Source organism: Leucoraja erinacea, chromosome 2 (assembly GCF_028641065.1).
Source record: "Leucoraja erinacea ecotype New England chromosome 2, Leri_hhj_1, whole genome shotgun sequence".
Taxonomy (NCBI): Eukaryota; Metazoa; Chordata; class Chondrichthyes; order Rajiformes; family Rajidae; genus Leucoraja; species Leucoraja erinaceus.
The window spans coordinates 34,303,063-34,330,983 of NC_073378.1; the positions used below are offsets into that span (position 1 = coordinate 34,303,063).

The following is a 27,921-nucleotide window of genomic DNA, read 5'->3' on the forward strand; positions in this document are numbered from 1 at the left end:
CACATTGAATGGCTCGAAGGGCCGAATGGCCTACTCCTGCACCTATTGACTATTGTCTGTCTGTCTGTCTGTCTGTCTGTCTGTCTGTCTGTCTGTCTCTCTCTCTCTCTCTTGTTTGACTCCTGCACCTACTTGCGAAACATCCTGACACACACCCTGACACTCGCACACTTGCTACACTTCCTGACACTTACACACTTGTTACACACCCTGACACTCGCACACCTGCGCACTTGCTACATATCCTGACACTTACACACTTGCTCTGCATCCTGACACACACTTGCTACACACTATGACACTTGCACAATTGCTGCACACCCTGACACTTACACACTTGCTGTGCATCCTGATACTTACACACTTGCTACACACCATGAGACTTACACACTTGTTACACACCCTGACATTTGCACACTTGCTGCCAAAGACACCAGTATCTTTGCTTGCTGCTCCCATGGTCCCGCCCACTCTGGGAACAAGCGCAATCATTGGAGGCCGGCTCATGGGGCTGCTGCCATCGCCGGCTGCTGATTGGCCTGTCGAGCCGTCAATCATCTCCACTCGCAGCCCCGCCCCCTCCACTGTTATAAATGCCACCGAGCTGCAACACTTGAGTGTATTTCACACCGCTGCAAATCGGCGGAGCAAATCCTGCAGGCGGTAGATATTATCCACAAGGCTGACCTCGCTGGGGTTTTTAAAAAATATTGTCTTACTTAATTCCCTCGTTTGCAAAGGATCAGAATTGCAGGAATCGCCTGCAATTGGCATCTGCAGTAGTAGTGAGGAAATATTGCTGTCCAGTTGCAATGAAGGCGGCGGGTGATGTTCCGTCTCTGAAGAAGGCAGCGAGCTGCGGCGAGATGGCATTGCGCTGCCTGTCGGACCACAGCCTCAGCATCGGCCGCTGCAAGGCGGAAGAGGACCCGCTGGACCTGCAGTATGACATGAAGGATTGCTACTCCAAGCTCAAGCAGTTGGTGCCCACCATCCCGCCGAACAAGAAGGTGAGCAAAGTGGAGATCCTGCAGCATGTCATCGACTACATCTTGGACCTGCAGCTGGCTCTGGAGACGCACCCGGCTCTGGTGAGAGCTCAGACGGCGATCGGCTGCCCCAGGGCGCCGTTAACAGCCCTGAATACCGAACAGGTAAAATCAAAAACCAGCGCCGGTTATAAACTTCACTCCTGCTCTGCATTCCTTCAAATGCAACGTTTGCCTCCCACATATAGTGCTGCTACAAGCTCAATCAAATATATTACATATATATCATATATATATATATATTGGATTTGATTGCAGCTATATATATATATATATCCAAGCTTAAGCAAATCTATCTATTGTGTATAATATATATATATGTGTAATATATAGGATATATATATATATATGATTGCTACTGCAAGCACACCTATAATATATATACAATCTATATACACGCTGAAGCACATCTATTTAATATTTATATATGATAGATTTGCTTGAGCTTGGATATATATAAATATTAGATCGATTTATGTTTTATATATATTTTAGACCCATTTATGATTTTTTTTTTAAATATATGAAATACATTTTGGAAAACAAAAGGGGGAATTTATTACATATGTCAACTGTAGTTATTATTTCCCGTGGATATATATATATATGTATTTTGTCTTTACATCTCACAGTTTCAGGGGATGGGGGGAAATTCAGGTTCATGGTCGTACCATTGTCTTCTCCACACCACCAGCGGCAACTCGCGTAGGGGGTTACACGCATGTGACACCACGGATATGTTGATGGATATTCCCGGTGAAAACGTTAATTGCCGTAACTGCACACCGATGGCTGCATGTATTTCGCACAGTAAAGATAATTGTCACTCCTGCCTGCACTGGTCCCTCCAAAACGGTGAAATAATCGCACGTTAAATGATAGTAACGTCGTTTCATTCTGGACATTCACGGAAGTGAACACTGGCCCTTGTTGGTTACCCACTGGGGGATATCTCCGTTTACTGCGGGCATGTCATAAGGCGGTTTCCCCAACCCCCCTTCTCTCTTTCTCTGGATTCACCTCAATGTGATTTCGGTGACCACGGCACACAGAGACAACAGGCGCGTTTGGGGCTTTTTGTCAAAAAGTACACGAGAGGGGTGGGTGGGTGTGCAGAGCGATGGAATTGTCCCGCTTGTGTGGAGGTGGTGGTGCCTTTTTGAGGGTTATTTAATAATTCCCAACTCGGGTTCAATGGACACGAACAAACAAGGTTGGTTATTGAGAGGTTGGCGGATTGGGGAGGGGGGGGGGCATGTGTTTACAAGATAACATTAGGTGGGAACAAGGACGATAAGCTTTTCCAACCGATGGTTAAAAAAAGTGTTTCTCTCGACCCCCCTCCCCTTCGCCTGTCAGTGCGTGGATATTTTTTTTCCTTAACGCGTTTTTCTCTTTGTGTGTATGTATGTTACAGAGTGGGTCTAAAGTCAGAAGACAGGAGGACAGTATTTTATGCCGCTGATGCGACGCTGTGGGAGGTAAGCATCTTGCACTGTCTCTCGTTCAACATTCACTTTCGGTTTAAAAAATAAACGGGGGGGGGGGGGGGGGGGGGTGGCGAGCGTCCAGTGTTTGAAGTAAACGTCGCTGCTGCTTGAGATTGCCGAAGCAGTTCGCGTCCATCCGCCTGCGTTTGAAGTTAGTGCTGGTGGGAGCGGGGCTGCTGTTTGACCCTGGTTTGTTCTGGGCTACTGATCATGCATGTCTTGTGTTCTGTTGATGGCGCCAGTCAGTCTGTGCTGTTTTTCACACATTTTTTCTCTATTTCCCTCCCTCCCTCTCCCTATTCATTTTATTTTACAGGTGCGCCTGGCGAATCTCACACACACACACATATAGACACACACACACACACATATAGACACACACACACACACAACCAGAGAGGGAGAAGAGAAGGAAAACAGAACACAAACTAACCCTAGCGTTCAACGCCTCAACCCTGCCCAGCGATTCCATCCTGAGAGAAAGGGCTTATGCCAAAATAATTTCTCATCTCTTATGCTGCTCGTAGCGTTTTACCCACAGACTTTTTTTTTAAAGAAAAAAAAACAAAAAAAAATTAAACTCAGGCCTGTGATCTTGGGCGAAACTTGAGGGGGGAGGGAGGGAGGGAGGGAGAGGGGAAGAAGTGGGTTGTAAAACGGAGTGACTTCGCAGGCTGAACGACGCCTTGTTTGAAAGCAGAAGAGGCGCCCTGGGGGAAAGAAAATCCCTTGTAAAGGAGATCAGAAAGTTTCACCGACTAAAAGAACTGATTCCCGACGCTCTTGCTAATTCAACAGCCCCTTTCAGAAGTGCTGTCATGATCTGTTTCAAATAGACGACTGGTCGGACCAAGAGGAGTTGCCGTGTGCCCATTTAAAATACACACTATGTATAGTACAATACGAGGTCGGGGCAAATCTTACCTGCTGTACATAGTCAAGATGTTCTTTATTGTGTACGTGGAAATGTATATGCTTTAATAGATCATTGTAATTATAAAATATTTTTTATTAAAAAAGATTTTTGTACAGTTTTTTTTACAGTTTATTCCTTCGCCCCCCACCACCACACCCACACACACACACTCTAATACGCCCATACGTGAATTCTATTCAGAATTGAATTAAATTGTAGAGCAAGTTATTCGAAGTAATTGTGCCCAGAAATTAAAAAGAGGTGATTATTTAATATTGAAATCGGCGTGCTTTAAAATAGGCAACCGCAGGGCTCAGATAACCACTAACACAGTTTCATTTATTTCATCCTTTGCAGGTTAACTCGCGGAATATCTCGAATGTGACCAAATGACTGGGGACAATTTAATAAATAATTCCCATTCCCCACTCGCAATCAATTTCCAACTGATTGGAAACCGTTCCTTGAAAGACAGGTTTATAATTTTTAGCGCAGTTCAGAAAGGATGTGTGTTTATTATTTTTTTAAATAATGAAACTAGTTTGGAATAATTCCGAGGCTGGGTTAATTAGCGGCAGGGCTGTGTTCAGTCAGCCACACAGTTGCAAATGCTTTCCTTTTGAGACAGCAATTCCGCGCACCAAATCTTAAGAGGACGGACGGTGATATTTGTTTTTTTAATTTCCAACCAGTTATCCTCGCAGTTAATTTATAGAATGACAAATTAATACTTGACTTGGGGGGGCACATTGAAACAAACAGCCCCGTTCCATCTCTGATAGATTCCAAATTTCCAATTCAGGGGATATAGATTTGAGAGAGACAGGAGTAACAACAGCGTTCGGTTAGGTTCAGAACCCTGCTTCGCCCTCCGTTTAATTTGGTCACCTAATCCCCGTCTCTGAATTTGACACCACTCATCTCTCTCCCCAGGTTATCTCCGACCAAAAACACCAACTGGAATTTGGAAAACAGACTGAACAAGAAGATATACAAAAACAAAAAACACAATTTGAAATTAATCATTTAATGACCTGACATGAACACGGTTTAGGCGCAAAGACATGGTCATTATTTATAACAATTTGCGGGTTTATCTTTGTCTGTTTTGGTCTGGCGGTCGCTTAATCCAGGCGTCCAGAGAGCGATGTTAAAGAGTTTAACGTCAAGAACAAGGAACAAATACGTTCGTACCCGAGTGTTTATCGCTTAGCCTAGAATCATCAACTCCGGGAGTTCAGGATTTTATTGATACGGGGAATATACTTGTGAGTGGTTCTATTTTGGCGGTCGGATTCGAAGGCAGGACTTTTGCATGTAAATATAAACGCTGTCTATATTTTAATGATAATGCCGTATAAAGCGGATGGGGCAAGTATAGGAAGGAACTGCAGATGGCTGGATTACACCGAAGGTAGACACGAAATGCTGGAGTAACTCAGCGGTTCAGGCACCTTCTCTGGAGAGAAGGAATGGGTGGCTTTTCGGGTCCAGACCCTTCTTCAGACCGGATGGATAAGGGTCGACGCGACATCTCAGTCTGAAGAAGGGTTTCGACCTGACACATCACCCATTCCTTCTCTCAGGCGATGCTGCCTGTCGCGGAATTACTCCAGTACTTTGTGTCTTATCTGCCCGAAATGTCACCTATTCCTTTTTTTCCCAGAGATGCTGCCTGTCCCGCTGAGTGACTCCAGCATTTCGTGTTTTATCTGCCATATTTCAAAAGGCGTGTGGCAGATATATTTTATTAATGATAACTACTTGTGTTGTGTCATGGGGTTTGAAATTGCTTATCTATGCTGCGATTGTAAATTTTGAAAGGGTGTAAAATATCTTCCCGTTGCACCGTGGCTAGAGGAGAGAGAGAAAAAAAGGATGAAGTCGGGGTATTATAGATAGTTACTCCAGCATTTTGTGTCTATATTCGGTGTGAACCAGCATTTGCAGTCCCAATACTACACATACTGATAAATTGTGTTGTGGGGGGAATTCGCATTGTCCCACTGAATAACGAAACAGAGAAGGAGAGACCCGACCCTAACAGAAGACAGCCACTGATCCTTCATCACGGTCTCGTGTCCCGTTAAATGAGACTTAAACAGGATGCTTTCATTAATTACGAACGACCTGATGTCGGAGTGTAACAGACTGGTTTAACAGTAGCAGCCGGAGCTCGGCGTGTGAGGCTGGACACGCGAGCATTAATGAAGGAATGGTTGAGAGTGTAGGAGGGGGAACTGCAGTTGCTGGGTTTTAAAAAAAAACGAAGGAAGACACAAAAAGTCTGAAGAAGGGTCTCAACCCGAAACGTCACCCATTCCTTCGCTCTAGAGATGATGCCTGTCCCGCTGAGTTGCTCCAGCTTTTTGTGTCTTATCTTCGATTTCAACCACCATCTGCAGTTCCTTCATACACATTTTTTTGTGTCTATCAATGGTGTAGAGCAGTGATTTGATTAGGTTCCTGGAATCGGGCTTGTACAGCGCGAATGTGTAGGAAAAGAACTGCAGATGCTCGTTTATACACTGAAGATAAGACACAAAATGCTGGACTAGCGGGACAGGCAGCATCTCTGGAGAGAAGGAATGGGTTGCGGGCGCGAATTTAATTTGTAGACGTTTTAAGACAAAAATCAAACGTGGACACAATTCTGTTTATGATTGATGATCTTGTTAGACAACGTAGGCTTGAGTCGTGCCACACAGGTCCGGCTGTGTAGCGGATGGTATTTTCACACACACTCTTGAGTAACAGCACCGTTGGCTGCGTTAATCTATTGAACATTGTTTTATAGTTCTGATAGACTAGTGTGTTTACAAATGCCAGCTCAACAAAACTGCACAAGAGTCAAGAGTGTGTTATTGTCATGTGTCCCAGGTACAACAATGAAATTTTTACTTGCAGCAGCACAACAGAATATGTAAACATAGTTCATTGTGAACAGTATAATAAATGAGAAAAAAAGGTTCAGTGTGTGCACACACACACACACACACACACACACACACACACACACACACACACACACACACACACACACACACAAAAACACACACACACACACACACACACACACACACACACAAAAAAAACACAATAATAGTGTAACAATAATAGTCTATGTCGCTTAGAGCTTATTTGAGGCTGTCGTGTTTAATTGCCTAATGGCTGTAGGCAAGTCGTTCTATCCTCGGTTATCTTTCAGTTTGGAAGAAGAGATCCGACTCGAAACGTCCGTTGAGTTACTCCAGCTTTTTGTGTCTGTCTTCGGTTTAAACCAGCATCTGCAGTTCCTTCCTACACGAAACGCCACCTATTCCTTTTTTTCCCCAGTGATGCTGCCTGTCCCGCTGAGTTACTCCAGCATATTGTGTCTATCATCGGTATAAACCAGCATCTGTAGTTCCTTCTTTTACACCTTTTCCCAGGTACATGTGACCGACTAATTATGTCCTGGCTGCACACATTTCCTACATCCAGGTTAATTCATGAGAAGGAACAAGGTTTGACATTTAAAACGAGAGCATTTGAAATGAGGGCGACTGCAACAAAATACACGTATATTTTGGGAGGAACTGCAGGTGTTGGTTTAAAGATATCTCTCGTCCCCCCTCTCCCCTGTCTTAAGAAGGATCTGGACCTAAAACGTCACCTATTCCTTTCCACCAGAGATGCTGCCTGCCTGACCCGCTGAGTTACTGCAGCATTTTGTGTTTGCAACCAAATAAATAAATTATATCTTGAAATTGAGGCAACAACAACAACAACATTTGTTTAAAGCTGTAAAATCTTTTAACCCTGTTTTGTGGAAGGGTTGTCCGTTTGGCGGATGTACTAGTAGCAAGCCGCTTTTGTTTTCTGTGTACTAGACGTCTGTATAGATTGGACAAGCAATGTTTTCACACGCCCACGGAGAAACAATTGTAGATCGGCTGGTAATTTGTGAATTTTAAATACACCGCTGGGAAATTCCAAACGGGTAACAAACATACCAAAAACCCAGGACCACGGGAAAACTGCTGCAGAAACGCACCAGAAGCCACAAACATACAGAGCAGGTGAAGGGTTTCGCGTTCAATTTTGCCCCCTGCCGGCTGAGCTAAGCGCAAGAAACAAAAACAAAAAATGGCGATTTAAGAGCATTTCCAATAAGCTTCCGCTGGTCACAGTCCTCATTGGTGTCTTTCTGCAAATAACATGGATTGGTAGCACAGGTCCACCAATAATAACTAGCCATTATGTATGCATCGGTCAAGATATATGTGTAGGTAGGGACTATTACGATGAAGGGGAAAATATGTAATAGGAATCTGAAGCGGTAACTTTTTCACACAGACAATAGACAATAGACAATAGGTGCAGGAGTAGGCCATTCAGGCCATTCGAGCCATCAATGTGATGATGATGGGTGTGTGGAACAAGCTGCCAGAGGAGGACTATCCCAACGTTTAAGAAACAGTTAGACAGGTACACGGATAGGACAGGTTTAGAGGGATATATGGACCAAACGCAGGCAGGTGGGACTAGTGTAGCTGGGACATGTTGGCTGGTGTGGGCAAGTTGGGCCAAAGGGCCTGTTTCCACACTGTATCACTAACTTACTCTCTGCAATTCTGGTTTAAACCAAAGACTGACACAAAAAGCTGAAGTAAGTCAGCAGGTCGGGCAGCAACTCTGGAGAAAAGGAATATGTAGGGTTTGTGATGGAGATTGAACATGGATCTTGATACGAAAGGTCACATATTCCTTTTCTCCAGAGATGCTGCCTGACCCGCTGAGTTACTCCAGCTTTTAGTTGGATGTAAAATGCAGATTGTTAAAACATTTAAGATAGAATCCATCTATAAATTATAAGCCTGGGTTCAATTTTAATGAATGAAGTTAACATTTGTTGGGTGTTTCAAATAAGTATAACTTTAAAGTGCAAATTTAACCTCAAGCTAACAATGTACCATAGAGTGATACAGCATGGAAACAGGCTCTACTGCCCAACCTGCCCACATCGACCAACATGTCCCATCTACACTAGTCCCACCTGCCCACGTTTAGCCCATATCCTTTTACACCTTTGCAATCCATGTACCTGTCCAAATGTGTTTTAAATGTGATAGTACCTGCTTCAACTACCTCATCTGGCAGGTCGTTCCTAATCGCCACCTCTCCTTTGTGTTCAATCCCGCAAAAATGTAATCATCTTGTAAATGAATAGCGACAATGTTTTACACATTTTGATGGGTAAATTATTGAGATGTTAAGATTATTAAAAGAAATGATACTGAGATACTAAAGAAAACATTATATGGAAAGATGTCAATTTTTAAAAAACTGTTTGTAGGTTGTGTTTCTGAGACTTCACATCAATGGACAAAAGCCAATAGGTGCAGGAGTAGCCATTCGGCCCTTCGAGCCAGCACCACTGGTTTCATGTCTGGTTTCATAAAGTCATAAGTGATAGGAGCAGAATTTGGCCATTCGGCCCATCAAGCCTATTCCGCCATTCAATCAGGGCTGATCTATCTCTCCTTCCTAACTCCATTATCCTGCCTTCTCCACATAACCCCTGACACCAGTACTAATCAAGAATCTATCTATCTCTGCCTTAAAAATACCCATTGGCTTGGCCCCCACAGCCTTCTGTGGCAAAGAATTCCACCGATTATCCACCCACTGACTAAACAAATTTCTCCTCATCTCCTTCAGAAAAGAACGTCCTTTAATTCTGAGGCTGACCTCTGGTCCGAGACTCTCCCACTGGTGGAAACATCCTCTCCACATCCACTCTATCAAAGACTTTCATTTTACTTTGATATGAATTATTTCATCTTCATCTGACAATTCTGTCAAGTTGTTCCCTGATCAGATAAGCTCTTTCTTATGATGGCAAACTGAGAGAAGAATCAAGAAAACATAAAGTGAGTTATACAGTCTTTTGGTGTTAATTAATGTTAAATTTTGGCCCTGTTTGACCGGCTCACTGAAAAACAATAATGCTTCCAGTATTATTTTAAAGAATAAGAGAGTAAGTAGGTAAGTAAGTTTATTGGCCAAGTATTCACATACAAGGAATTTGCCTTGGTGCTCCGCCCACAAGTAACAACATGACATACAGTGACAGTTACGAATGACTCAGAAAAGACTAAACATTAATAATAATAAAACATTAATGATAAAACATCATTGATCAAGCATGTGAACCAACAAAATACCAGATCAAACGGAGGCTACAGATTTTTGGCTCTTGAGTAGAGCAACTACTCATGGATAAAAACTGTTTTTATGTCTGGATGTGGCAGCTTTCACAGTCCGGAGTCGCCTTCCAGAAGGAAGTGATTCAAAGAGTTTGTGGCCAGGGTGAGAGGGGTCAGAGATGATCTTACCCGCTCGCTTCCTGGCCCTTGCAGTGTACAGTTCATCAATGGAGGGAAGGTTGCAGTCAATAACCTTCTCTGCTGATCAGACTATTCGCTGCAGTCTCCAAGTGTCGTGCTTGGTGGCTGAGCCAAACCAGACCACGAGGTTCTCATGAGGAGAAGGTGTGAACAGACTACGATGGCAGTGTAGAATTGGACCATCATTGCCTGTGGCAGATTGTGAGAAGGCAGGTGAAGACCTCCTTCGACCTCCCTCGACTATGTTGAAGACCAGCTTCAACTAGCTATGACAAGCTATGACTACCCTCGATTACCTACGACTAACATGCCGACCTACTACGACTAAATCTACGAGTAAAAAAAGTATTGATTTTTTCCATGGCGACCTTTTTCTACTCGCGGGCATTTTTTAACATATAGAAAAAAACGCCGAGACCTAGCTGAGGCCTCGAGCACGTGGGGACCACCCTCGAGCATGAAGGAGAGTTACAAAGACCGCCTACGACCATGCTGTGAGTAGAGGGCAAACTCGCCAGAACTCGCGGATTAGGTCGCTCAAGTGGGACAGCCCCTTTATTCTGAAAAGTGAGGGATGATCAGATTTAGAAGTTTGAAAATGTTACTGTGGTTTTGATGCCAACAGCAATATTGAATTAATGTGATTAAGAAGGAACTGCAAAGTCTGAATAAGGGTTTTGGCCCAAAACGTTGCCTATTTCCTTCGCTCCATAGATGCTGCTGCACCCGCTGAATTTCTCCAGTAATATTGAATTAATGATTGGCCATGATCTGTCTTGTGAACCAAAGGAGCAGGTGAATTAATTCAAGGGAACCCACAATGGTGGCTTCTTTGAGGACAGGTTTCGATAATTTTACTCTTAAAACGCTGATGCAACATAGAAACATAGAAACATAGAAAATAGGTGCAGGAGTAGGCCATTCGGCCCTTCGAGCCTGCACCGCCATTCAATATGATCATGGCTGATCATCCAACTCAGTATGCTGTACCTGCCTTCTCTCCATACCCCCTGATCCCTTTAGCCACAAGGGCCACATCTAACTCCCTCTTGAACTGGCCTCAACTACCTTCTGTAGCAGAGAATTCCACAGATCCACCACTCTCTGTGTGAAAAATGTTTTCCTCATCTCGGTCCTAAAACATTTCCCCCTTATACTTAAACTGTGACCCCTTGTTCTGGACTTCCCCAACATCGTAAACAATCTTCCTGCATCTAGCCTGTCCAACCCCTTAAGAATTTTTTAAGTTTCTTTAAGATCCCCCCTCAATCTTCTAAATTCTAGCGAGTACAAACCGAGTCTATCCAGTCTTTCTTCATATGAAAGTCCTGACATCCCAGGAATCAGTCTGGTGAACCTTCTCTGTACTCCCTCCATGGCAAGAATGTCTTTCCTCAGATTAGGAGACCAAAACTGTACGCAATACTCCAGGTGTGGTCTCACCAAGACTCTGTACAACTGCAGTAGAACCTCCCTGATCCTATACTCAAATCCTTTTGCTATGAATGCTAACATACCATTCGCCTTCTTCACTGCCTGCTGCACCTGCATGACTACTTTTAATGACTGGTGTACCATGACACCCAGGTCTCGTTGGATCTCCCCCTTTCCTAATCAGCCACCATTCAGATAATAGTCTACTTTCCTGTTTTTGCCTCCAAAGTGGATAACCTCACATTTATCCACATTATACTGCATCTGCCATGCATTTTCCCACTCACCCAGCCTATCCAAGTCACCTTGCAGCCTCCTAACATCCTCCTCACAGCTAACACTGCCCCCCAGCTTCGTGTCATCCGCAAACTTGGGAGATGTTGCATTCAATTCCCTCGTCCAAATCATTAATATATATCGTAAATAGCTGGGGTCCCAGCACTGAGCCTTGCGGTACCCCACTAGTCGCTGCCGGCCATTGTGAAAAGGACCCGTTTACTCCTACTCTTTGCTTCCTGTCTGCCAGCCAGTTCTCTATCCACATCAATGCTGAACCCCCAATACCGTGTGCTTTAAGTTTGTATACTAATCTCTTATGTGGGACCTTGTCGAAAGCCTTCTGAAAGTCCAGATATAACACATCCACTGGTTCTCCCTTATCCACTACTAGTTACATCCTCGAAAAATTCTACAAGATTCGTCAGACATGATTTACCTTTCATAAATCCATGCTGACTTTGTCCAATGATTTCACCACTTTCCAAATGTGCTGCTATCCCATCTTTGATAACTGATTCTAGCAGTTTCCCCACTACCGACGTTAGACTAACTGGTCTGTAATTCCCCGTTTTCTCTCTCCCTCCCTTTTTAAAAAGTGGGGTTACATTAGCTACCCTCCAATCCTCAGGAACTACTCCAGAATCTAAAGAGTTTTGAAAAATTATCACTAATGCATCCACTATTTCTGGGGCTTCTTCCTTAATTTCTGGGGCTACTTCCTAAAGTGGAATATGACCACTGGCAGTCAATTAGCCTTTCAACAAAGGGTTGCTGATTTCTATGGTCTTTGTTGGCAATGAACTTGCAACGGATATTAATTACAAGTCTGAAGAAAGGTCTCGACCCGAAACTTCACCCGTTCCTTCTATCCATCGATGCTGCTGTCCAGCTGAGTTACTCCAGCATTTATTGTCTTATCTTCGGTTTAAACCAGCATCTGCAGTTCCTTCCTACACATGTTATTACAAGCCAAGTGTACAAAGGTGCGATACTGAATTGGTTGACTCTGTTTGGCAAAGATCCCAGAGCTGTTTTCCATCTTTTATAAAATTATTTAATAAAATGGATGTGCCTAAAAAATATATCTCAGGAGCGGGACGGTGGCGCAGCGATAAAGTTGCTACCTTACAGCGCTTACATCGCCAGAGTCCCGGGATTGATCCCGTCCACGGGTGCTGTCTGTACGGAGTTTGTACCTTCGCCCCGTGACCTGCGTGGGTTTTCTCCGTGATCTTCGGTTTTCTCCCACACTCCAAAGACGTACAGGTTTGTAGGTTAATTGGCTTGGTAGAAAGGTAAAAAACAGTTCCTTGTGTGTGTAGGATAGTGTTAATGTGTGGGGATCGCTGGGCGGTGCGGATCCGGTGGGCCGATGGGCCTGTTTCTGTGCTGTATCTCTAAACTAAACAAAACCAAGTGTACAAACTTGCGATGCTGCATGGATTCGTGTTTTGTAAAGTTCCCTGTTTTTTTCCATTTTTTATAAAATCATTTAATAAAATGGATGTGTGTAAAAAAATGTTCAGGTTTATTATTGTCACGTGTAAATAATGTAAATAGTGTAAATAATGTAAATAATCGTGTACTGTAAAAATCATTTGCATGTTGTCCAAACAGGTCAGATAATACTCCATGTAAATACAAAATGGTGGCAGCAGCTCTGCCTAAGAAAGGCGTAGAGGATGATCTTCATGGTCTGGCACAGTTCTCATTAAGGATCACAGACGTCAGGCTAATGCAGAGCCCTGCAGCTGTGACAGCACTTTGGGAAATGAGCAGTCTTAAAGGTGGAGCAGCAATGCTGACAGCGAAAGCTTTTACCCCGAGTCAGGAGGTTAGGAGTTCAAGTCCATTCCCGGATCCTGTGGCCAGGCTGTCACTATGTAATGTAGAAAGGAACTGCACATGCTGATTTATACTGAAGACAGACACAAAGTGCTGGAGTAACTCAACGGGACGGGCAGCATCTCTGGAGAATAGGAATAGGTGACGTTTTGGGTCGACACCCCTCAGACTGCAAAAAAATTGATAAATTTGATTAAATGTTTCACGGAAGTCCTGTCGTTGAACAAGAGCTAAATTTGGCAAATTATTCATCAGGAGATAGATAGTGCAGATGCTGGAAATTCAAAATTAAAGGTGAAAGTCTGAAATGCAAAGGACACAAAGTGCTGGAGTAACTCAGAGGGTCAGGCAGCGTCTCTGGAGAAAAGTAATAGGTGGCGTTTCAGGTTGGAACCCTTGAGACTGAAAGATAGGGGTGGGGTGAGGGGGAAGGGAGGCAATTGATCTTTACAGCCAGATGCAGCTGGGACTCTGAAAATGGCGCCATAACCTGGCGACTCTTGCATATAGACTCAGTGGGCTGCTTTATGCACCCTGTACGTAATTGGGGATTGTGCTAATGCAATCTCTCTGACTTGTATGAAAAAAAATAACTTTAGCTTGGTACACATGATAATAACAGAACCATTGAACCCAGCAGAACTCACACCAAGTCCCCGGAATGCAATAGACACCATGAATAAGGTCCGTGGATTAGTAGGAACTTCTCCACAACTGGCACGGTGGCGCAGCGGTAGAGTCGCTGCCTTCAAGCGTCAGAGACGCGGGTTCGATCCTGACTGCGGGCGCTGTCTGTACGGAGTGTGTACGTTCTCCCCATGACCTGCGTGGGTTTTCTCTGGGATCTCCAATTACATCTCCCACTCCAAAGACGTACAGGTTTGAAGGTTAATTGGCTTCGGTAAAATTGTAAATTGTCCCTAGTGTGTGTGGGATAGCGTTAGTGTGCGGGGATTGTTGGTCGGCGCGGACTCGGTGGAACGAAGGGCCTGCTTCCATGCTGTATCTCTAAACCCGACTAAACTAAACCTGCATCTGTTGCATCTGAAGCACACATTTAAATCCTGGCTTTTTAAACACAGAGTAATAATTACTGCTAATTAAAATTAATTAAGGTAATTAACAGTATGAACGAAAAGAATCTTGAGATATACCGATGAACTCTGTAACTAAGGTGCCTCTGCACATCTGTTCAGTTCAGTTCAGTTTAGTTTGTTGTCACGTGTACCGAGGTACAGTGAAAAGCTTTTGTTGCGTGCTAACCAGTCAGCGGAAAGACGATACATGATTACAATCGAGCCATTTACAGTGTAGAGATAAGTGATACGAGAGTAATGTTTGGTGCAAGGTAAAGCCAGTAAAGTCTGATCAAAGATAGTCTGAGGGTTACCAGTGAGGTAGATAGTAGTTCAGGACCGGTCTCTCGTTATGGTGGGACTTGCACTAAACATTATTCACGTAAATCTCTAGTCAGAGGGTGGTGAATCTGTGGAATTCTTTGCCACTGAAGGCTGTGGAGGCCGTCAGTGGATATTTTAAGGCAGAGATAAATAGATTCTTGATTAGTACGGGTGTCAGGGGTAATGGGGAAAAGGCAGGAGGAGAATGGGGTTCGGAGGGAGAGATAGATCAGCCATGATTGAATGGTGAAGTAGACTCGATGGACCGAATGGCCTAAGACTTGATGGACCGAATGGCCCAATTCTGCTACTATCTGATCTTATGAATGCAAGATAGGTATGTGCAAACCTTGTAATTTGAAGAGTAGTGTGCATGAAAGTCTTTTAGTACGGAGCCCACGTATAAATGTTGAGAGATGTCCTTCAACAAGACTAGTCCATTGATCATCATGATTTAGGGGAATTATGCCAAATGTGAAGCCTTAATTTATTTAGCAAGAAATCATTTTTAACATATTAAAAACAATACATACCTTTTAAAAAGCACATAGAGAGTCAGAGATACAGCATGGAAACAGGCTCTTCAGCCCAACTTGCCCTTCTAAATCTGTCCTATCCATGTACCCATCTAACTGTTTCTTAAACGTTGGGATAGTCCCAACCTCAACTACCTCCTCTGGCAGTTTGTTCCATATACCCACCACCCTTTGTGTGAAAAAGTTACCCCTCTGATTCCTATTAAATCTTTTCCCTTCACCATAAACCTATGTCCTCTGGCCCTCAATTCCCCTACTCTGGGCAAGAGACTCTGTGCATCTGCCCGATCTATTCCTCTCGTGATTTTGCATACCTCTATAAGATCAATGCTCACCTTCCTGCACTCCAAGGAATAGAGACCCAGCCACATGGCTTGGTAATATTTTTAATTGTGATAAAAAATTGCTACCACGATCAAATAAGTTCATAAATTCGAGGAACAGGATTAAGCCATTTGGCTCATCAAGTCTACTCCGCCATTCAATCATGGCTGATCTATCTTTCCCTCTCAACTCCATTCTCCTGCCTTCTTCCCATAACCGCTGACACCCTTGAAATTAATACTCCCCATCAGTTTGAAAGGCTCCCGACTCGAAACGTCATCTATCCAAGTTCTCCAGAGATGCTGCTTGACCCTCTGAGTTACTCCAGCACTTTGTATACTTTTTTTGTAAACCAGCATCTGCAGTTTCTTGTTTCCACAAATCAACTTGCGTCAAGGCACCTGCCTGTCAGATTTTAAAGATTGATTTGAAAAGTTAATTAGATCTCCACAACGTGAGTGGAAATTAATATATTTTTTTTTCAATATTATGATGGATGAGTTAGTGCAGGTAAATTACAGTGAAGTTAAAAAAAAGTCAGTCATAATTTTGGCAACTTTAGTTTAGTTTAGAGATACAGCGTGGAAACAGCCCCTTCAGCCCAACAAGTCCACACCGATCAACCAGCACCCGACTATAAGTTCTATCTTATCCCAGTTTCACATCCTACACACTAGGGACAATTTACAGAGGCCAATTAATCTACAAACCTACATGTCTTTGGAATGTGAGAGGAAACTGGAGCACCCGGAGAAAACCCATGTGGTCACAGGGAGAATGTACAAACTCCGTACCGACAGCACCCGTGGTCAGGATCGAACCCATGTCTCCGGCACTGTAAAGGTCCTGTCCCACTTTCACAAACTAATTCACGACCTTTTTTACTCGTGGACATTTTTCATCATGCTAGAAAAACGCCCCGACCTACTTGATGCCACGAGTACCTACGACTAGCATCACGGCCTGCTACGACCTACCTATGACATCCTAGGACTTCCTATGACCTCGTGGCGACCATGCTGCGAGTATGATTCAAGGGCAAACTCGGCAGAGGTCGTGAATTAGGTAGTGAAAGTGGGACAGGCCCTTAAGGCAGCAATTCAACCACTGCGCCACCGTGCCTTCCCTGGACATTACATGGCAGAGTGGGGAAGAAGCACTGGTATAATATTCATTGTACTCAATTCAACATTATGCCCAAGAAGAGCAAGGTGACGTGCCTCAATGACTATCGATCAGTGGCACTAACGTCCGTGGTGATGAAGTGCTTTGAGAGGTTGATCATGGCGCAAATCAACTCCAACCTCGACAAAAACCTGGACCCACTGCAGTTCGCTTACCGCCACAACAGATCAACGGTGGATGCGATCTCGCTGGTTTTCCACTCCGCTCTGGACCACTTGGACAACAAAAACTCGTATGTCAGGCTGTTATTCATTGACTACAGCTCGGCATTTAATACAATCATCCCCTCCAAGCTGGTTACCAAACTCGCAGAACTGGGTCTCTGCGCATCCCTCTGCAATTGGATCCTCGACTTCTTCATTCACAGACCACAGTCTGTTCGTATTGGTGGAAATGTGTCAGCCTCGATAACAATCAGCATGGGAGCACCTCAAGGCTGCGTGCTCAGCCCCCTGCTGTACTCACTCTATACTCATGACTGCATAGCCAGTCATAGTGCGAACTCCATCGTCAAGTTCGCTGACGACACCACTGTTGTGGGACGTATCACTGATGGGGATAAGTCAGAGTATAGAAGAGAGATCGAGCGACTGTCCATATGGTGTCAGCACAATAACCTGGCCCTCAACACCAGTAAAACCAAGAAACTGATAGCGGACTTTGGAAGGAGTAGGATGGGGACCCACAGTCCCGTTTATATCAACGGGTCGATGGTTGAAAGTGTCAAGTGCTTCAAATTCCTGGACGTGCACATCTCTGAAGATCTTTCCTGATCCGAGAACATTGATGTAATTATTAAGAAAGCACATCAGCGCCTCTACTTCCTGAGAAGATTACGGACAACTTACAGCGGAAGGACAATGCATGATGACAGTCAATCCATCGAACCACAGTGTAGAGGCATGTTAAAGGGAATAAAAACGTGAATAATGTTTAGTGCAAGATTAAGTCCAGTATAGTCCGATCTAAAATAGTCCGAGTGTCTCTAATGAGGTAGATAGTAGCTCTGGGCTGCGTTCAGGTTGTGGTAGGATGATTCAGTTGCCTGCTAACAGCTGGGAAGGAACTGTCCCTGAATCTGGAGGTGTGTGTTTTCACATTTCTGTACCTTTTGCCCGTTGAGAGAGGGGAGAAGAGGGAGTGGCCAGGGTGTGACACGTCCGAGATTATGCTGCTGGCCTTACCGAGGCAGCGTGAGGTGTAAATCTCATCATGGTACTTTGGGTATTTGAATGTAGTTTGAGAAAATGCGGACAAAAATGATACCGTCAGGAATGTTGTGGGGTTATTGCAGGACAAAACTGATTCACTAAAATCAAAAAGGATTAATTGAAGTATAGAACGTAACATCAGAGCCAAGATGGCAGAACTGCATAGAACACAAAGCCACAGCTGTATCCTCATCATGCCTGAAGAAGGGTCCTGTCCCAAAGTGTCATCTGTCCATTCCCTCCACAGATGCTGCTCCACCCGCTGAGTTATTTCATCTCTTTGCGTTTTGTTCTAGATGCCAGCATCTACAGTTCCTATCCAGTACTCATCTAAACTCTTCTCAATTCAACAGTGTTGAGGCATCTAACTATGAATTTTTCAGAAGGGGCAATCATTTCTCTTGATATTATTTTTGGGTCAGTTTTCTGTCCAATATTTGCCCCCTCAAAATACATCTTTGGTGGTTTGTGGAAGTTTGTTATTGCCCCCTAACCATCATAGTTGCTACATTACGATGGTCACTTCTCGGGCGGCACGGTGGCGCGGCGGAAGAGTTGCTGCCTTACTGCACCAGAGACCCTGGTTCGATCCTGACTACGGGCGCTGTCTGTACGGAATTTGCACATTCTCCCTGTGACTGTTTTAAGTTTTATCTGGGTGCTCCGGTTTCCTCCCACATTCCAAAGATGAGCATGTTTAGAAAATCCATGTTCATAAGTTATAGGAGCAGAATTTGGCCATTCGGCCCATTAACTGTACACCGCCATTCTATCAAAGCTGATCTATCTTTCCCTCCAAACCCCATTCTCCTGCCTTCTTCCCATAACCCCTGACACCAACATATTCCCTCGAGTGTAGGATACAACTAATGTAATGGTGATCGTTAGTCAGCGGGGACTTGGTGGGCCAAAATATCTGTTTCCCCGCTGTAACTTTCAACTAAACTAAAATAAACTTCTATATGATTTTGCTGGCTGCGAAGCACCTTTGGCTGCTAGAGTTTTCTGTTTTCTTTGCATGTGCTGCGTTGGTACGTGTTACAGGGTGAAAAGTAATTGGCATCAGAAAGTGGCTAATGAAGAGAGTGAAGATGGGTTATCGGATTAGCATCAATTAAAAGAGATTTTCATCACCTGTTGTCCACCGTAAATTGGCTCGTTGTGGAAAACACATCTCGAGAAAAATTGAGATCATTTTGAAACGCGGGCACATGCTTTTTTCAGATATCATCTAAATATTGCATCTCGGCATCTACTTAAGCTATCTTTAGCCACGTCTTTTGAAACACTTTGAATTAAATCGGAGCTGCTGTATCTTAGCAACTTATGGGAAATCTTGCAAATCAGAGATAGGTTGGCAGCGTGGCGCACCGGTGGGGTTGTTGCCTTACAACGCCAGAGACCCCGGTTCGATCCCGACCACGGGTGCCTCTCTGTATGGAGTTTCATTAGATCATAAGAAATCATAAGAAATAGGAGCAGCAATAGGCCATTCGGCCCATCAAGTCTACTCCGCCATTCAATCATGGCTGATCTATCTCTCCCTCCTAACCCCATTCTCCCCATAACCTCTGACACTGATCAAGAATCTATCTATCTCTGCCTTAAATATATACGTTCCCCCCATGATCCGCGCGGGTTTTTCCCCGAGATCATCGGTTTCCTCCCACACTCCAAAGACACATAGGTTTGTAGGTTAATTGGCTCTGTCCGAAATATAAATTGCCCCATGCGCACGTTGGATAGTGTTGGTGTGCGGGGATCGCTGGTCGGCGCGGACTCAGTGGGCCAGTTTCCGCAATGTATCTCTAAACTAAATTAAAACACGTGGAAGTCATCGCAGTGCAGTTGTGTATCGCAATTTGACTTTTCTCTGTGCATTGAGGATGCAAACTTTACCCCCCAAAAAAGAACGGTACTGTCAATGTTTATAGGTCGAGTTTCCAATGCATGTTCACATTATGTTGCAAAACAAACAGCACTTGTCATTTATTGTGGAAATGTGTGATAGAATACTGAGTAACACCTGCAACAGTGAAAGGATTAGCAATCAGGCTGTGCCACCCGAAGCTATCCGGTTCAGCGTCAGTCTCTGGTAAACAACAGATACGTTATTGACAGCAACAAGACAAAGCGGCGGATAATGTGTTTTCGGCAAAAACATGATGTTAAAAAAAAAAAGCACTGCGGTCCATCAGCTGATGTCGACATACAAAGGGAAAGAGTAGAACTGGTATTAATAGGAGTGTACAGTGATACTGTTTGAACAGGTGTGTGGGGAGTTGCTATGATATGCAATGAATAGCGGGAGTGTTGTTTCCAGTCAATAACTCCGCAACGATCAAAGAATGAAAACCTGCATTGTCACAACATTCGGCGTCTTGGGAACTTTCTTTCCCTCATTTGGGGGGTGGCGAATCTGTGGAATTCATTAAACTAAACTAAACTAAACTAAACTAAACTAAACTAAACTAAACTAAACTAAACTAAACTAAACTAAATTAAACTAAACTAAAAGGGAGGCACGGTGGCGCAGCGGTTGAGTTGCTACTTATACAGTGCTTGCAGCGTTGGAGACCCGGGTTCGATCCTGACTATGGGTGGCTGTCTGTACGGTGTTTGTACGTTCTCCCCACGACCTACGTGAGTTTTCTCCAAGATCTTTGGTTGCCTCCCGCACTCCAAAGACATACAGGTTTGTAGGTTAATTGGCTTGGGTTTGTATATTTGTATAATTTGGCCCCAGTGTGTGTGTGTGGGCTTGTGCTAATGGTCGGCGCGGGCTCGATGGGCCGAAGGGTCTGTTTCCACGCTGTATCTCTAAACTCTACACTATAAACTATACACTATCAGATCCTTGAACCAACCTGCAAGTTAAGGGCAAGGCTGCTTTATCAAAGGGAGCTGAGGGAATGCTCTGTGTTCTGTTTCACAGAGACATGGCTCACCCCCAGCTCCCCAGACTCAGTGGTCCAGCCTGCTGTTATTCATTGATTACAGCTCAGCATTTAATACAATCATCCCCTCCAAGCTGGTTCCCAAACTCGCAGAACTGGGTCTCTGCGCATCCCTCTGCAAGTGGATCCTCGACTTCCTCATTCACAGACCACAGTCTGTTCATATTGGTGGAAATGTGTCAGCCTCGATAACAATCAGCACGGGAGCACCTCAGCTCCTTGCTGCACTCACTCTATACTCATGACTGCGTAGCCGGTCATAGTGCAAACTCCATCATCAAGTTCGCGGACGACACCACTGTTGTGGGACGTATCACTGATGGGGATGAGTCAGAGTATTATAACCATATAACCATATAACAATTACAGCACGGAAACAGGCCATCTCGGCCCTACAAGCCCATGCCGAACAAATTTTTTCCCCTTAGTCCCACCTGCCTGCACTCATACCATAACCCTCCATTCCCTTCTCATCCATATGCCTATCCAATTTATTTTTAAATGATACCAATGAACCTGCCTCCACCACTTCGACTGGGAGCTCATTCCACACCGCTACCACTCTCTGCGTAAAGAAGTTCCCCCTCATATTACCCCTAAACTTCTATTGAAGAGAGATCAAACGATTGTCCATATGGTGCCAGCGCAATAACCTGGCTCTCAACACCAGCAAAACCAAGGAACTGATTGTGGACTTTGGAAGGAGTAGGATGGGGCCCCACAGTCATGTTTATATCAACGGGTCGATGATTGAAAGGGTCAAGAGCTTCAAATTCCTGGGCGTGCACATCTCTGAAGATCTTTCCTGGTCCGAGAACACTGATGCAGTTATTAAGAAAACACATCAGCGCCTCTTCTTCCTGAGAAGATTATGGAGAGTCGGTTTGTGAAGGAGGACTCTCTCTAACTTCTACAGGTGCACAGTGGCTTGGTTTGGCAACTTGAGCGCCCTGGAGCGGAAAAGACTACAAAAAGTAGTAAACACTGCCCAGTCCATCTCGGCTCTGACCTTCCTTCCATCGAGGGGATCTATCGCAGTCGCAGGCTCAAAAAGGCTGTCAGTATCATCAAAGACCCACACCATCCTGGCCACACACTTATCTCCCCGCTACCTTCATGTAGAAGGTACAGGAGCCTGAAGACTGCAACGACCAGGTTCATGAATAGCTACTTCCCCACAGCCATCAGGCTATTAAACTTGGCTCGGACAAAACTCTGAACATTAATAGCCCATTATATGTTTATTTGCACTGTATCAGTTTATTTATTCATGTGTGTATATATTTATATAATGGTATATGGACACACTGATCTGTTCTGTAGTCATGCCTACTATGTTCTGTTGTGCTGAAGCAAAGCAAGAATTTCATTGTCCTATCAGGGACACATGACAATAAACTCTCTTGAATCTTGAAGTCCCTAAACCTTCAGCAACTGAACATTACTGAGCACATCTTGCACTACAATGGACTCGTTTACAATGTTTTGAACTGATGTATTTTTTACCTTCTTTTTTGATTTCACAGTCCATAAGACCATATGACCATAAAACACAGGAGCAGAATTAGGCCATTTGGCCCATCAAGTCTACTCGGCCATTCAATCATGGCTGATCTATCTTTCCCACTGTTTTGCAGAACCTATGAGAGATCAAGTGCATGAGGGATGTATAATTTATATTTGTGTGTGTTTGTCTATGTACCTGGGTTGCTGATGCAAGAAAAATGTTAATTGTTTCATTGGGACAGCACAGTGGCACAGCGGTGGAGTTGCTGCCTCACAACACCAGGGCTCCGGGATCTTGTGTGTTGTCTGTGTGGAGTTTGCACGTTCTCCCATGTGAGCTACGGGCAGTTCGGGTTTTCTCCCACATTCCAAAGACGTGTAGGTTTGTAAGATAAATTGGCTTCTGTAAATTGCCCCTTAGTGTGTGTAGGATAGAAGTATTGTACGGGTGATCATTGGTCAGTGTGGGCTCGATGGGCCGAAGGGCCTGTTTCTATACTATATCTCTAAATTGAACTAGTGTACAGGTGATCATTGGACAGCGCGGACTAACCGGGCTCGACGGGCCGAAGGGCCTGTTTCCACTCTCTATCTCTAAACCAAACCTCTATTTCACTGAACTTGTGCATGTGATGATAAAACATGATTCAACGTCCAGAATCGCTGCAGTTGGTGTAGGAAGGAACTGCAGATGCTGATTTAAACCGAAAATAGACACAAAATGCCAGAGTAACTCAGCGGGACTGGCAGCATCTCTGGAGAGAAGGAGCGGCTGATGTTCAGACTCAAGTCTGCAGAAGGGTCTCAACCCGGAACGTCACCCATTCCTTCTAGACAGAGATGCTGCTTGTTCGGCTGAGTTACTACAGCGTTTTGCGTCTATCTTCACTGAAGTTGGTGGGTGCCCTCTCTTGGTGGCAGACTGTAACTGCAGCGCTGGGAAACATTGGGAAGATGCGGACAAGTAGTCAGTCCCAAGTCTCACACTGCCTCCAATTATCCTGATAAAGAAACAAACTCCAACCATTAAGAACAAGCACATGTGAAAGACATGTCCGCTGCGAGTAGCTATTTAGTACGTGTGTTCATTAACGAGCGGCAGAATATATATGACAAAAGATGTTTTTGAATATATTATCCAAATTAAACGGTGAATCCACTAAAGCAGCCACCTGTGACTCACTTTGCAATGTCTAGGTGGAGCGGTATTCTCACAAATCTCATTAATCATACCTATTATCAAAACATTTTAGTGTGCAAAGCACAAACTATATTAGGCTTTTTTATCGAGTGGAAATCATGACGTGAAAATAATTGCTATTTCTTCTCTGTTTTCTTGCCCATTTCATTTTAGACCCATTCAGATTTTCTGAGGTTTTATTAGGTCACGAGGTCATAATGAGCAGGAGTAGAATTAGGCCATTCGGCCCATCACGCCTGCTCCACCCTTCAATCATGGCTGATCTATCTCTCCCTCCTAATCTCATTCTCCTGCCTTCTCCCCATAACCATATAACCATATAACCATATAACAATTACAGCACGGAAACAGGCCATCTCGGCCCTACAAGTCCATGCTGAACCCCTGTCCGTAACCCCTGACTCATACCAATCAAGTATCTGTGTATATCTGCCTGAAAAATATCCACTGACTTGGCCTCCACAGGCAAAGAATTCCACAGATTCACCACCCTTCGACTAAATAAATTTCTGTTCGTCTCCTTCCTAAAAGAACTTTCTTTAATTTCGAGGCTATGACCTCTGGTCCTAGACTCTCCCACTAGTGGAAACATCCTCTCCACATCCTATTGACGTGGATTCTTAAGTTCTCTGACCAAGTGTCATCTTTTAGCCAGAGGGTGTTACCAAATTGTTACCCCACACGGGCACAACAGTCAATCTTGGACTGCATCTTCATTCAACATCTTGGATGGGGGTCATAAAGTTATACATCATATTGTGGGGGGAGAGCGGGGGTGATATGGGGAAAGAGGGAGATGGAGAGTGAGAGGGAGAGGGAGCCCAGCTCATCCATCTAAGCTAGCCAATATTTGGCCCGTATCACTTGAAACCTTTCCTCTCCATGCATCTATGGACGGCATGGTGGCGCAGCGGTAGAGTTGCTGCATTACGGCGCCAGAGACCCGGGTTCGATCCTGACTATGGCTGCTGTCCGTACGCAAGGAATACCTGTCTGACTGCGTGGGATTTCTCCGGGTGCTCCGGATTCCTCCCACACTCCAAATATATACAGGTTTGTTGGTTAATTGGCTAAGGTAAAAGTGTAAATTGCCCCTAGTGTGCAGGAAGGCGCTGGGTGTACAGGGTGATCACTAGTCAGCGTGGACTAGTTTTAATTTACTTCAATGACACAGGCCCTTCAGCCCACTGAGCCTGTGCCGACCAACGATCCTCTCACACCAACACTTTCCTACACGTACCAGGGATAATTGATAATTTATACCAAGCCGATTAACCTACAAACCTGCACTCCTTTGGTGCGTGGGAGGAAACCAGATCCTCCTGGAGAAAACCCACGCAGGTCACGGGGAGAACGCACAAACTCCATACGGATTTCACCTGTAATTAGGATTGAACACGGGTTTCTGGCGCTGCAAGGCAGCAACTCTACCGCTGCGCCACCGTGCCGCCCATGGCCGGCTCTTATTTCTAAAGTTTAACGTCTAAGAGTCTATTGTCTATTAGATGTTGTTATTCTACCCCAAGGGCCAGGAAGCGAGCGGGCAAGATCATCTCTGACCCCTCTCACCCTGGACACAAACTCTTTGAATCACTGCCCTCTGGAAGGCGACTCCGGACTGTCAAAGCTGCCACAGCCAGACATAAAAACAGTTTTATACTCTACTCAACAACCAAAAATCTGTAGCCTCCCTTTGATCTGGTATTTTGTTGGTTCACATGCTTGATCAATGGTGTTTTATCATTAATGTTTTATTATTATTAATGTTTAGTGTTTTCTGAGTCATTCGTAACTGTCACTGCATGTCATGTTGTTACTTGTGAGTGGAGCATCAAGGCAAATTCCTTGTATGTGAATACTTGGCCAATAAACCTACTTACTTACTTACTGAAAGTTACCTCTGCAGTTCATTCCATATACCCACCACCTTCTGTGTGCCCCTCAGGTTCCTATAAATCTTTCGCCTCTCACTTTAGATCTATGTCCTTATGTGCTTGGTTCCTCAGCCTTAATCCGCCTGATGATTTTGTACACCTCCATAAGATCACCCCTCATCCTCCTGCGCTCCCAGGCTTGCACAATAGCAGCCTATCGCTCAGGTCCTCAAGTCCTGGCAACATACTCGTAAATCTTCTCTGCGCTCTTTCTAACTTGATGATCTTCGAGAGGTGTATAAGGTCATGAGAGGAATAAATTGGGTAGACGCAGGTGGAGGGGGAAAGATTTTATAGGAATCTGAAGGGTTACTCTCACACACAAAGGGTGGTGGGTGTATGGAACGAGCTGCCAGAGGAGGTAGTTGAGGCAGGGAGGCAGGGACTATCACAATGTTTAAGAAACATCTAGGCAGGTATACGGATAGGACCGGTTTAGAGTGATGTGGGCCAAACACAGGCAAGTGGGACTAGTGTAGGTGGGACATGTTGGTCAGTGTGGGCAAGTTGGGCCGAAGGGCCTGTTTCCATGACTGCATGACTCTATGATATCAGGTCAGGTCGGGGGAAGTTCCCCCTTCCACTTGTACCATGTAATCCCGTGCTACCTGTTCCATGGCAGGATAGTCGGCGACTAAACAGTCTCCCCCACCAGGTTTGCCAGGTGAGGAGGGGGCTGTGGACCCCCAGCAGGACGAAAAACAAGACCTGTCAAAGGTGGATGAGCTTCTCGCAAGCCAACGGCCATCCACACTTCAGTAGAAGTTGCGATCACTGTCGTACACAGCATTGTAAGGAATGATGATAAAGCACACACACCAAAATCCTATACTTCCCACGGCAGGAACTGGAGGACAGAGATGTGTGGTGCGTCCGTCACCGTTCCCGTTTGAAACCAGCACCACTGCATTGCTAATGTTTTCATTGATGATGAATGAACTTTCTATAGCAGGATGATCAAAACAAACACAGTACTCCAAATATGGTCTCACCAATGTCTGTAACATAAATGCCCCAACTCAATATCCTGATGATAATGATCTGAAACAGAATCAGTGAATGCGACATTTGTCCTTCCATCTTTAGTTTAGTAGCTTGTAATATTGCTTGGGTTTAGGTCGCATAATAACAAGATCCAGGCATTCAAGAGGAGCTCTCCAAAGAGCAACAGGAGATAACTAATACTGATTCTGGATGATCAGCCATGATCACATTGAATGGCGGTGCTGGCTTGAAGGGCTGAATGGCCTACTCCTGCACCTATTGTCTATGTTTCTATGATTCTATAACAGTGAATTCATTCATTCATTATGGCCCCAAGCATCGATCCAGGCTCTACATACATATATATTTCCCTGCAATACTCCTGCATGGTGTTCATGAGGCCACTAGAGCCATGCCAGATCAACTTTGAGTTTGGGTGATGATCCAATATGAGTAAAAGCAAATTATCTCCCAAAATGTTTTTACATTGACTTCAATGAACATAAATATCAAAAGTGATATAAATATGACCGTCGTCCATTTTAAGCAATGCGCGCAGTGCTGGAGGAACTCAGCAGGTCAGGCAGCTTCTCTGGAGAGAATGGACAGGTGATGTTTCGGGTCAGGATGCTTCTTCAGACTGATTGTAGTGGGGAGAGTGGGAGAAAGCTGGAAAGTGTTCAGCAAAACAATGGCCCTTACAACCCAGAGGTGTGAATGTTGATTTCTCTAATTTCTAGTGACCCCTGCATTCCCTCTCTGCCCCCCCCCTCTCCCCTCCCCTCCCCTATCCTAGTCATCCTACTAGTTCCACTGTTCACATCCTTTCGTGATCACCTCTTCCCTAGCCAACAATGGCGCATTATGGACTCTCCCCTTCCTCGGTCATCTGTCGGGTCAGGGAGCATCTCTGGAGAAAATGGTATCCATTCCTTCTCTCCAGAGATGCTGCCTCACCCGCTGAGTTACTCCAGCATTCTGTGCCTACCTTCGATTTAAACCAGCATCTGCAGTTCTTTCTTACACTTTATGTGTAAACTTTATTTACACAATAAAGATTTATTCAGAACTTTGGTGTGTTTATCAAAATTATATAAATATGATCATTGTATAAATATATGAATCTATAGATTTGATTGTAATGATCGGTAAAACAGGGAAAACATTTCTGAATATAAAGCACATGTCAGGAGATAAACACCATTGGCAGGATCGAACCCGGGTCTCAGGCGCTGTAAGGCAGCAACTCTACCGCTGCGCCACCATGCCGCCCATAGG

General features: G+C 44.5%; 1 protein-coding gene across 1 annotated transcript; it reads left to right on the plus strand.

The window, feature by feature from the left end:
* The first annotated feature begins 614 nt into the window (after positions 1-614).
* On the plus strand, positions 615-3,568 carry id4 (inhibitor of DNA binding 4). Its single transcript, XM_055654740.1, has 3 exons — positions 615-1,154; positions 2,467-2,530; positions 2,856-3,568. Exons 1-2 carry the CDS (start codon positions 813-815, stop codon positions 2,512-2,514), a joined length of 390 nt encoding a protein of 129 aa, XP_055510715.1. The 5' UTR covers positions 615-812; the 3' UTR covers positions 2,515-2,530; positions 2,856-3,568.
* The last annotated feature ends 24,353 nt before the right edge of the window (positions 3,569-27,921 follow it).

Coding starts and splice junctions, on each gene's coding strand:
- id4 (XM_055654740.1), top strand. CDS start 813: ATGAAGGCGGCGGGTGATGTTCCGTCTCTGAAGAAGGCAGCGAGCTGC. Junction 1,155..2,466: donor CAGCCCTGAATACCGAACAG/GTAAAATCAAAA, acceptor TGTATGTTACAG/AGTGGGTCTAAAGTCAGAAG.